Source organism: Balaenoptera musculus, chromosome 12, assembly GCF_009873245.2.
Source record: "Balaenoptera musculus isolate JJ_BM4_2016_0621 chromosome 12, mBalMus1.pri.v3, whole genome shotgun sequence".
Lineage (NCBI taxonomy): Eukaryota > Metazoa > Chordata > Mammalia > Artiodactyla > Balaenopteridae > Balaenoptera > Balaenoptera musculus.
In genome coordinates this window covers 38,387,056-38,400,161 of record NC_045796.1, presented here as the reverse complement: position 1 = coordinate 38,400,161, position 13,106 = coordinate 38,387,056, and the positions used below count along the sequence as shown (strand labels likewise).

At 36.1% G+C, this 13,106-nt stretch overlaps 1 protein-coding gene across 3 annotated transcripts in view; it reads left to right on the top strand.

Annotated features, from left to right (window-relative positions):
- Positions 1-13,106, top strand: part of NKAIN2 (sodium/potassium transporting ATPase interacting 2) — a 1,014,504-nt gene that overhangs the window by 488,684 nt on the left and 512,714 nt on the right. For 2 of the 3 annotated variants that reach the window (XR_005022113.1, XM_036870929.1), the window contains exon 2: positions 7,728-7,865. The exons of the other annotated variant lie outside the window; for it this stretch is intronic. Coding sequence is in view for 1 of the 2 variants with exons in the window: in XM_036870929.1 (XP_036726824.1) it covers positions 7,728-7,865 (138 nt within the window). In the remaining variant the exon portion in view is untranslated. The remainder of the gene's footprint in view (positions 1-7,727; positions 7,866-13,106) is intronic. 3 annotated transcript variants of the gene reach the window in all.

The window sequence follows — 13,106 nt, the reverse complement described above, 5'->3', positions numbered from 1 at the left end:
TCCATGCAAATGGAAACCAAAAGAAAGCTGGAGTAGCAATACCCATATCAGATAAAATAGACTTTAAAATAAAGAATGTTACAAGAGACAAGGAAGAACACTACATAATGATCAAAGGATCAATCCAAGAAGATATAACAATTGGAAATATTTATGCACCCAACATAGGAGCACCTCAATACATAAGGTAACTGCCAACAGCTATAAAACAGGAAATCGACAGTAACACAATAATAGTGGGGGAGTTTAACACCTCACGTGCACCACTGGACAGATCATCCAAACAGAAAATTAATAAGGAAACACAAGCTTTAAATGACACAATAGACCAGATAGATTTAATTGATATTTATAGGACATTTCATCCAAAAACCACAGATTATACTTTCTTCTCAAGTGTGCATGGAACATTCTCCAGGATAGATCACATCTTGGGTCACAAATCAAACCTCAGTAAATTTAAGAAAATTGAAATCATATCAAGCATCTTTTCTGACCACAATGCTATGAGATTAGAAATCAATTACAAGGGAAAAAACGTAAAGAACACAAACACATGGAGGCTTAACAGTACGTTACTAAATAACCAAGAGAACACTGAAGAAATCACAGAGGAAATCAAAAAATACCTAGAGACAAATGACAATGAAAACACAACGATCCAAAACCTATGGGATGCAGCAAAGGCAGTTCTAAGAGGGAAGTTTATAGCTATACAAGCCAACCTCAAGAAACAAGACAAATCTCAAATAAACAATCTAACGTTACACCTAAAGGAACTAGAGAAAGAAGAACAAACAAAACCCAAAGTTAACAGAAGGAAAGAAATCATAAAATCAGAGCAGAAATAGGTGAAATAGAAACAAAGAAAACAATAGCAAAGATCAATAAAACTAAAAGCTGGTTCTTTGAGAAGATAAACAAATTGATAAACCTTTAGTCACACTCATCAAGAAAAAGAGAGAGGGGACTCAAATCAATAAAGTTAGAAATGAAAAAGGAGAAGTAACAACAGACACTGCAGAAATACAAAGCATCCTAAGAGACTCCTACAAGCAACTGTATGCCAATAAAATGGACAACCTGGAAGAAATGGACAAATTCTTAGAAAGGTATAACCTTCCAAGACTGAACCAGGAAGAAATAGAAAATATGAACAGACCAATCACAAGTAATGAAATTGAAACTGTGATTAAAAATCTTCCAACAAACAAAAGTCCAGGACCACATGGCTTCACAGGTGAATTCTATCAAACATTTAGAGAAGAGCTAACACCCATCCTTCTCAAACTCTTCCAAAAAATTGCAGAGGAAGGAAAACTCCCAAACTCGTTCTATGAGGTCACCATCACCCTGATACCAAAACCAGACAAAGATACTACAAAAAAAGAAAACTACAGGCCAATATCACTGATGAATATAGATGCAAAAATCCTCAAGAAAATACTAGCAAACAGAATCCAACAACACATTAAAAGGATCATACAGCATGGTCAAGTGGGATTTACCCCAGAGATGCAAGGATTCTTCAATATATGCAAATCAATCAATGTGATACACCATATTAACAAATTGAAGAAGAAAAACCATATGATCATCTCAATAGATGCAGAAAAAGCTTTTGACAAAATTCAACACCCATTTATGATAAAAACTCTCCAGAAAGTGGGCATAGAGGGAACCTACTTCAACATAATAAAGGCCATATACAACAAACCCACAGCAAACATCATTCTCAATGGTGAAAAACTGAAAGCATTTCCTCTAAGATCAGGAACAAGACAAGGATGTCCACTCTCACCACTATTATTCAACATAGTTTTGGAAGTCCTAGCCATGGCAATCAGAGAAGAAAAAGAAATGAAAGGAATACAAATGGGAAAAGAATAAGTAAAACTGTCACTGTTTGCAGATGACATGATACTATACATAGAGAATCCTAACAATGCCACCAGAAAACTACTAGAGCTAATCAGTGAATTTGGTAAAGTTGCAGGATACAAAATTAATGCACAGAAATCTCTTGCATTCCTATACACTAATGATGAAAAATCTGAAAGAGAAATTAAGGAAACACTCCCGTTTACCATTGCAACAAAAAGAATAAAATACCTAGGAATAAACCTACCTAGGGAGACGAAAGACCTGTATGCAGAAAACTATAAGACACTGATGAAAGAAATTAAAGATGATACCAACAGGTAGAGAGATATACCATGTTCTTGGATTGGAAGAATCAATATTGTGAAAATGACTATACTACCCAAAGCAATCTACAGATTCAATGCAATCCCTATCAAATTACCAGTGACATTTTTTACAGAACTAGAACCAAAAATCTTAAAATTTGTATGGAGACACAAAAGACCCCGAATAGTCAAAGCAGTGTTGAGGGAAAAAATGGAGCTGGAGGAATCAGACTCCCTGACTTCAGACTGTACTACAAAGCTACAGTAATCAAGACAATATGGTACTGGCACAAAAACAGAACTATAGATCAATGGAACAAGATAGGAAGCCCAGAGATAAACCCACGCACCTATGGTCAACTAATCTGTGACAAAGGAGGCAAGGATATACAATGGAGAAAAGACAGTCTCTTCAATAAGTGGTGCTGGGAAAACTGGACAGCTACATGTAAAAGAATGAAATTAGAACACTCCCTAACAGCATACACAAAAATAAACTCAGAATGGATTAGAGACCTAAATGTAAGACTGAGCACTATAAAACTCTTAGAGGAAAACATAGGAAGAACACTCTTTGACATAAATCACAGCAAGATATTTTTTTTTTATTAATTAATTAATTAATTAGTTTATGGCTGTGTTGGGTCTTCGTTTCTGTGCGAGGGCTTTCTCTAGTTGTGGCAAGCGGGGGCCACTCTTCATCGCGGTGCACGGGCCTCTCACTATCGCAGCCTCTCTTGTTGCGGAGCACAGGCTCCAGACGCGCAGGCTCAGTAATTGTGGCTCACGGGCCCAGCTGCTCCACGTCATGTGGGATCTTCCCAGACCAGGGCTCGAACCCATATCACCTGCATTGGCAGGCAGATTCTCAACCACTGTGCCACCAGGGAAGCCCAGCAAGATATTTTTTGATCCACCTCCAAGAGTAATGGAAATAAAAACAAAAATAAACAAATAGCACCTAATGTAACTTAAAAGCTTTTGCACAGCAAAGGAAACCATAAACAAGATGAAAAGACAACCCTCAGAATGGGAGAAAATATTTGCAAATGAATCATTGGACAAAGGATGAATCTCCAAAATATATAAACATCTCTTGCAGCTCAGTGCTAAAAAAACAAACAGCCCTATCCAAAAATGGGCAGAAGACCTAAGTAGACATTTCTGCAAATAAGACATACAGATGGCCAAGTAGCACATGAAAAGCTGCTCAACATCACTAATTATTAGAGAAATGCAAATGCAAACTACAATGAGGTATCACCTCACACCAGTTAGAATGGGCATCATCAGAAAATCTACAAACAACAAATGCTGGAGAGGGTGTGGAGAAAAGGGAACCCTCTTGCACTGTTGGTGGGAATGTAAATTGATACAGCCACTATGGAGAGCAGTATGGAGTTTCCTTAGAGAAGTAAAAATCGAATTACCATATGATCCAGCAATCCCACTACTGGGCATATACCCAGAGAAAACCATCATTCAAAAAGACACATGCACCCCAATGTTCATTGCAACACAGTTTACAATAGCCAGGTCATGGAAGCAACCTAAATGCTCATCGACAGATGAATGGATAAAGAAGATGTGGCACATATGTACAATGGAATATTACTCAGCCATAAAAAGGAACGAAATTGGGTCATTTGTAGAGACGTGGGTGCTTGTAGAGACTGTCATACAGAGTGTACTAAGTCAGAAAGAGAAAAACAAATATCATATATTAATGCATATATGTGGAACCTAGATAATGGTACAGATAAGCGGTTTGCAGAGCAGAAATTGAGTCACAGAAGTAGAGAAAAAACGTATGGACACCAAGCGGGGAAAGCAGCCGGGGGTGGGGGTGGTGGTGTGATGAACTGGGTGATTGGGATTGACATGTATACACTGATGTGTATAAAATGGATGACTAATAAGAAAATAAATAAATAAATGAATAAACATTAAAAAAAATTATGTAAAATTAGCAAAATAGACAAGCATGAAAGAGACTTATTCCCTAAGACGTTTTATGTGACAATGCCATACACACCAACAACAGCAGTAATGTTTTTCAAGGCTATATGCATCTATTTGTATGTCAGGTGTTTCAAAGGGCATAAAATAAGTATATTAGAGTCCAGTGGGCGAGAGGGGAATAACATTGAGAACGTGGGTTGGAGGAGGCAAATAAGAAAATAAACAAAACAAAACAAAAAGGAACTCTGCCTTGACCAATGATGATATAATGTTATGAGGTGACAAGTATGATCAAAGAGATTCTCTATACTATTCTACAATATATAAGGTAAAAAAGTAACATATATCCTGTACCCAGCCTAGGCCTCCAGCAAAATCTGTGAAAGCTTTTCCTTTTTGGACTAGATGTGGCAAGAGTTCAAAAGCAAGGACACAGCACAGGCCATGCACATAACGCCTACATTCCTGTTGGACCACTTACCACTTCTGAGACTGCAAGAAAATCACATAACCACACTACATCTTAGATTTCTTAGTCTGAAAAATAAGACAATAATATTTACTTCTCTGGGTTTTGTGCAGATTCAATGAGGCGATATATGACCAAGGAATAGTATGAAAGTCTGGCATGTAGTAAGTGTTTTAACAAATAGTACTCAGCCATAAGAAAGAATGAAATACTGCCATTTGAAATGAATACCAACTGAATGAAATACTGTCCAGAAACATGGATAGACCTAGAGATTATCATACTAAGTGAAGTAAGCCAGACAGAGAAAGACAAATATTATATGATATCACTTACATGTGGAATCTAAAAAAAAATAAAAGGATACAGATGAACTTATTTACAAAACAGAAAGAGACTCACAGACATAGAAAAAAATGTATGGTTATCAAAAGGGAGGGAATAAATTAGGAGGTTGGGATTAACATAGACACACTACTGTATATAAAATAGATAATCAACAAGGACCTACGGTATAGCCAGGGAATTATTCTCATTATTTTGTAGTAACCTATAAGGGAAAAGAATCTGAAAAAGAATATATGTGTGTGTGTGTGTGTGTGTGTGTGTGTATAACTGAATCACCATACTGTATACCTGAAACTAACACAACATTGTAAATCAACTATACTTTAATTTTTAAAAATTCAATTAAATTAAAAAAGAAAACATTCTCTTTCCTCTAACTCCACAACGCCCTTGTGATTTCATAGTTAATATACATCCTGTTGGAAGGAATTCTTAGGAAAGACTGTACCTACTCTGTAAATTGTTAATTCCCTTTATACTTACTGAAATCTTCCATTCTTCAGCCCTAGCTCTAAACAGTAAAACCTGTGATAAAGCTACTTAGGATGACTAAGGAACCCATCAAAAAGAGGAGGAAAAAGCAGAAATACTATAAGTGAAGAATTGCACATTAGCTTGTTCAGTCTGCATAACCTCATAAGTAATGTTTGATGAAACCATTAGTTCTGTCATAAAAAAAGGCTGATAAATGTTGATGCAACTTCATTTTAGCCTTGCAGACTTAGTGAGTATATTATTATCTATATATTTGTTATAATTAACGATGGTACTTGCTCTTTTCTTCCATAATTGGAGCATTTATTGAGAGATTTCCCACTGTTTGACTGATGCGCTTCATCCTCTATACTTTTTCCCTGCTGTGTCCCCACAGTTATGATGCTCAAAATTTATAGAGTGTAAATTCTTCTTGCTGCTGTTTTACATTTCTACTTACTGTTTATTCATAGGATAAGGATAAGAGAGTTCTGTGTTAGAGGGAGCTTTTATATAGACAATTAGCAACGCTAAGAACAACCACTTATCTTTTGGTAACATTGATGAATTCCAACAAGGCGTATGTAATACTGCTTAACATCACAAATGGGCCTCCTTTGTAAGGAGTGTTGACTGCATGATAACAGTTGAAGGAATGTTTCATCAGGAGGCAGTTCAAAGTTTATGAGGCTTGGGTTATGTGCTTATTCCATGACAGTCTGTTTGTTAATCAGTCAGAATATTGAATTCCACTGTTGGGACTCTGGTGGGTATTTTGGATTTAGAATATGTAGAGTAGAACACACCTGGACCTAGAGCCTCTCTTTTTTTTTTTTTTATTCACTGCCAAGACTAAGTGAAACTTAAGATTTGTTTAGGCTGGACTATTACAGTTACAGCGTAACATGGTACCTAGTGTGTCTTAGGAAATAGAGGCGTCATGCAAACAGTTGTCATGAGTTTATTTTCTCCTTCAATGCCTGATGAGAAAATGTGCTGTCAGTTAAAGAACTGCAGTGGGAATAATGGTCATTCAAGAAGTCTTCAAACCTAGGCTACAGGTATTTAATTTAAAAGCAAACCGTCTGGAGAGTTAGTGTGTCCTTCTGACAAGAAATATCATTAAAGCAGAGTGATAAAGCATAGTTAGTGACTTAGGGGTTTTAAAATCATTTTCCTTTAAAAGCTAATTGAAAAACAATTGTTGAATCTCCGTGCTTAACATCAGGTCCTTTTACAGTGTTTTACTAGGAACAGACAGTTTGTTATCATTCCACCTGAGGGCAGGCAGGAAAAATAAAGCTGAGTTTAATTCACACCATTCCCTTTTGCTTTGTTAGATCTGATGAGAGGCTTGTCAGCTATTCAGGTTTCACTTGTCAATATAAAGTGGCACTTCTGGACTACTGACCAATCTCAGGGTGTTGTTTGGTTGGTCGGTGAGTTGGTTGGTTGATTGGTTTTGCTTATTTTTCCCCACTGTCTAGATTTTTACATATGACTTAATTGTAAACTTGTAAGCACAGATGAATATGGAAGAATTTGAAATGCCTTAAGTTTCTTGTTTTTATAACAGTGATGCTTTATTTTTATTTTTTAAAATAAAAAATTGTTTTAAGTTTCTTTCAGGGCCCTTCTTTTTCCTGGTTACTATAGGTAACTGGATAAGATTTTTTTTTAAAGTCACATTTGATTTATAATCTAGTACTATTAAAGTTAGAAGGACCCTAGACATTAGTCAAAGTCTTACATTTTACAAATGAGGAATCAAATCAGACTCCCAGAGAAAGGAAATGACTTACCTGGGGCACTACAGCTGCCTAGTGGCAGGTCGACATCCAGAATCTGGTCTCTTGACTTGCCGAAGAATTCTTTTTCCTCTCCATCAACCCCCTTTATTCTATTCCCAACTTATACAGTGACATTTGAGCAGATCCTAACGACAAGCCCTTCGTGTGGACGTCATTTCCCGAACTTGGTGGTTGATGACTTCAAGTGTTTGACAGTGCATATGACAATATAATTTATCCTGTGACTGCACTGATGACATCCTGCGAATACTACTTGATGCCTCCATAAAATCATCCCTGAAAGGATTGTAGCTGTCTCTGGATCCACGGCTTCCATAGTCTTCCTTTGAAATGTACCTAAAAATGTCTTTCTCACTGTTAAAGACAAATGCCAGATATGGTAACACAGTTACAATTGCTAATTATAATGTCAGTGTGATCCTTTATTTTCTCTCATCACTGTGCTTACCTATATATCCTGTTTTGCTATTCCAGGTTTGTGTGCTGGAGAGGCAAATATTTGACTTCCTTGGATATCAGTGGGCACCTATCCTGGCAAATTTTGTACATATTATTATCGTCATTCTTGGTTTATTTGGAACTATTCAATATAGACCTCGTTACATAACAGGAGTAAGTACCCTTCCTGCTTTTTATTATTGAAATAGAGAAAAATATGCAAACTACAAATGTCTTGAAAAATTTTATGTATATCCTTTGCTTAAAGCACCATGTGTTTGTTTATATAGTTTCAGATTATATCTACAGTAATTAAAAATGTCAAGCTTAAAACACTTGGCAGTGAATGGAATCAAATTGTATTTTCATAAATTGTACTTTCAGCCAATATTCTCTTGTAATTACAAGCAGGACAGTGCCGCTATATGTACGAATTGTAAAGTCATGGTTTCTGATTTAACAGATTTTAATGGGACTTCTTCCCATTTTAAATAATTATATTTTATGAATTGAATAAAGGTAGTTTAAAATTAATACAAATGAACATATAGTATTGATGGGAAAATGTTAATACATATTAGGGTTAATATTTGACATACTTGAAAGCCAGAATAGTCTGGAACATGGTCTCTGTGTTCTCCATAATTCTCTTTTTGGCTCAGAGGAAGTATTTTGCATTCCCACTCAAGTTAAACGTACTTAACATAAAAGTGAAATGCAACTGTGTTGCAGTTGCTATGGGAACCATAACTTAAGATTTTTTACTCTTGTATGTGCCTCAGATCTCAGCTATAGCTCTTCATTAATGTCGATTTTTTTAGTGTCATCCATTTTTTTCTATTTCTTCTGTTTTTGACAAAGCAAAAATCCATAGGCATTTATTTTAAGTTATAAAGCAAAAGTTTGGTAAAGGCATTTATATAAGACAGTGTAGCTAAAGATCTGCCTTATTCAACACAAACCAGCAGGCCTTCTCGGGTTTCACGAAAGCCTCCTTAACATAAAAGATGCCCTCCTATGACCTGTTCTCTCTCTGTCATCTGGGGCCCAGATGAAGCTCATTGGCACTGAAACAGGCAATGTGGTGGCAGCTGGGATCAAGATATCCACTGTCTGGCTAAGGCTGAGTCCGAAGCCCATAGTCTTCTCCTCTGGGAACATACCCAGAAATGAGTGTATGTCACCTCTAAGGGTGTGTTTCCCTGTAAATCTTGTAATACTTTTCACAAGATTACAAGTAGGATGTGTTCTGTTGCAGAGTGAAGTTTCTCAATGCATAAGATATGATAGTAGTGTTTACTTTCTTTTATAAATTGTAATTTGATCCAATATAAGGAAGGTGGTACAGTGCTCGGGAGTGGGTTTTCTGAAGTCATAATTCCAGGGTTGAAATATTTCATCTACCAATTTCTGTGTGACTTTGGACAGCATAACCTGACCAACCCTTAGATTTTTTACATTAAAAATGAAAGCAATAGTTATAGCGACTCATATGCTTCAGTTGATACATTATAAGCCATCATGTGAAAGATTCTCAATTTAACTTTCCTCTTTCATTAGACTTTGAGGCTTCTCCATGATTTTATTCTAATAAATAGTGTTGCTCTGAATATCACCATATAAATATGTCATCTCTTTTTGTGATAAAGTTCCTGGAATGAAAATCTAGGTGTGGATCAAAATGTTTGAACAGTTTAAAAGGTTTTTTGTGTTTGTTTTTGGGTTTTTTTTGAGGAGTAAGTGGGATATTCTATAAATGATCTCGGCACAATGCTTGGTATTTAAAAAGTGCTCAGTAAATGTTAGCTATAATATTTTTATGCTTATTATCATTTGAAAATAATACTGAACTGTATATACTAGAAATAGGCTGATAGACCGTTTAAAATAGAGCATGGTATTGTAAGCTATTGGTTGAACTCTTTCCGCCACTTTTATTTTAAGCTGCTACAACTCTTAAATTTTTTTGTGTGATATTTCTGTGTACCAAATTATAATCCCATCCCGAAACCACTAGGTGGCATTCTGGGGGGTGGGGGGCTCCAAGGAGCTCTGGTTCTTTATGTCTCAGTGCAGAAAGAATTCAGCGAGAGGCAAATTGATAAATAAGAAGTGATTTACTAGAATGGGAGACTTGTGAAGCTTACAAGCAAGTGGGCGAGAGGGTGCCATGTCACGAACTTCATGGGCTACAGTTTTATAATCAAAGGAAAAGTGGGGAGGGAGAAGACCACCTTCTTCCTCATTCTTGAGTAGATGGCAAGCTTCTATCATCAACTCCTCCTCCATGTTGTGTGGGGGAGTTTTCTTGTCCCTACCTGGTCAAGCCAGGACTGTCAGTGGTGCAATGGAAATGAGCAAAAAAGGTGGTAACATATGCTAAAAATGGTAAATCATCTCGGGTTTTAGTATAATGTTACCTTTTCTTTATATTTTTGTTTTTAGTGAGTGCAGAGGAGCGTGTCCTAGGAATCATTAACCTACTGAGCTCACTGGGCGGGATGTGGGTCTCATGCCACCATTGTTTATTGTTTGGGGGCATGTCTCATGCTTCTATTGCATGGTTTTGTTGCTAAGCAAGCCTCCATGGTTTTGTGGTTAAGCAAACCTGCTTTCTTGAATGATCATTAACTTATGGGGGTCTCCCATACTTTTTTCTCTACTTACAATCCCCTAGTGGGATTAACTGTTTAATCACCTACTTTGTCCCTTTATTCGGTCCCTATCAATCCTCTTAAATAAAATACATACCCACTAGAGAGAGTGTCCTGTGTTTTCAAGACAGGACACTCTCTCTAGTATTACATAAGAGTAAGGATACTGTGGGACACATTTAAGATGTAGAACTTTTATATAATTGAGAGGATCTCTGAAATCTTTCTGAGGTCTTAACACTGTGTCTTAGCGCTACATCTTTGATTTGATCTTGTCTTGCAGACAGAATCCTTAATCTGTTCTTTTTCTTGAAACAGTGTCTTACTTGGAAAATCTTTTGCCAGCTGGAGATGCTGTAAATGTGAAACTTTTATTTTCCAACCCAGAAAGTCTTGAGTTAGCAATATATCCTCTAAATTCTACTTGAAAACTGAATTGTTCTTTCTTTAGCTCATCTCTCTTATAATACCATGTTTTGTATGGCTAAAAGATTACAAATAACACTGTGAAGTGTTTGCTTGGATATCCCTTTAGCCAGATCCACAAGTTTATAGGTATATTTTCTATCTTCAAAATTATTGCAGGCAATAGTTAAGCTTATTGTTCCAATAATAATTATCGTGAGTCCTCTTTTCTCCAGTCCTCAAAAACAATTTCTTTACTGTTTTTCCTGTTTTCACTGATTCTTCTCACTGCCCTTCTGGTCTCCAGCTGCCACCTTGTCTCAAAATTAATGCTGTGTGTTTTAGGTTTGTGTTACAGTACCACTCAATTTCTGTTCTAGTTATCTATTTCTCTGTAATTTCTGTATAACAAACCATTTCTGTATACCAAATTCATGGAATCTAGTGGCATGATGTCGTGTTGAAGGTCAAAAGTTGATTCAGGAAAATAGATAATTTGCCATAAAAATGGAGTCAAAAATTTTCAGTTTGCCTAAAGATGATAAAAGAAATTTTTATTTTTTGGCTGCGTTGGGTCTTCATTGCTGCGCGCGAGCTTTCTCTAGTTGCGGCGAGCGGGGGCTACTCTTCACTGCAGTGCACAGGCTTCTCACTTTGGTGGCTTCTCTTGTTGTGGTTGTGGAGCATGGGCTCTAGGCACGTGGGCTTCCATAGTTGTGGCGTGTGGGATCAGTAGTTGTGGCACACGGTCTCTAGAGTGCAGGCTCAGTGGTTGCAGCGCACAGGTTTAGTTGCTCCGTAGCATGTGGGATCTTCCTGGACCAGGGCTCGAACCCATGTCCCCTGCATTGGCAGGAGGATTCTTAACCACTGTACCACCAGGGAAGTCTGATAAAAGGAACTTTAATTAAAAGAGACTTGAATGGAATCATAGATGACAGAAATTCTGGTCAGTGAAGGATCTGGGTTTAGCAGGAAGATGCATCATTGGAGACATGCTGTAACTAACAACACTGTACTGCTGCAGTTAAGAAATTTCCATAGGCTCTGTGTACTCTGGAGACAAATAATAACCATGAAATTTCTTTTCCTCTCCCCTAAGAATGTAAGCCTTTATGATTTCTACATTTGCCATTTTATGTTGAAATAGAAAACAATTTAGTATAAAAATAGAGATAAGCACTTTCATAATTTCACAAGTGAAACTTATTGATATTTTTGCACATTTCCTTCACCTATGTGCAACTGAAATGTATCTGATTATGCTACATCTCGTGTATTAATTTTTTAATTTAATGTGACATCAATTTTGGAATTCATATGGCTATTTCATTGTTCATTTAACCTTTTACACTATTATTATATATTATACTATGAAACATAATATATGCTGTATCTTATGGTATGTTATATATTATTATATATTATACTATTTTCATGTTTTTATGATACATATTTCCCTATAATCATCTCCATAAAAAAATACCCTCATCTTCATTTCTGATTTCATTCCTTAGGAGAAATACCTAGATATAACTAAATAATATGAACAATTTTAAGTCTTTTGGTATATAATTGATAATTACCAATCCAAAATCCTTTTATTGAATTATCCTACCACCAATGTACAGCAGAGTGTATTTCTCTGCCCTGTTGCTAACCCTGAATATTATCTGTTCTCATATTTTTTAATCTACTAGGAGAAAAAGTGTCATTTTTTATTGCATTTCTTATTTTACTGAGTTGGGCTTTTTCATATATTCATTAACCATTTTTATTTCCTTTTCAAGGGACTGTCATTTTGTGTTTGCTCATTTTTTTCCATGGAGTCTTAGTGTTTATCATAACAATTTTTATATTTGGATCACATAGTAAAGTTATTTACCCTTTAAATATCAATTTCATTTTGATTTTTATTACTTTTCTCTTATTAAAATTAACTCCCTTTCCCTTCGTGGTATCTTCTATTGCTTTAAATTTCATTTTGAAAAGTGTAATGATGTCTTGATTATCCTTAGGGCTAATTTTGCTAAAACAAAAAGGCATATGCCCTGAAATAGAGTCTAAGGTAAAAGTATCCCTTTCCACATTTGCTATTTGTAAAGAGTTTCAGTTTATTGATGGGACATTTTATCCTGTTTAATTGAAAACTACCCCCCCCCCTCAAAAAAAAGCATGTGGACATCCTCTGAAACACTGAGCACAGTAGCAACCAATAAAATTTAAAGAGCACTGGTAATGAGTTTTTTTTCCTCTACTAGTCTTCTATTTCATAAGAGCAAAGAAGAAAAAATTTTAAATTTAAAACAGTTAATTAGGACAAGAACTCGTTAGTACCCTTTGAGGGCCTCTGTCA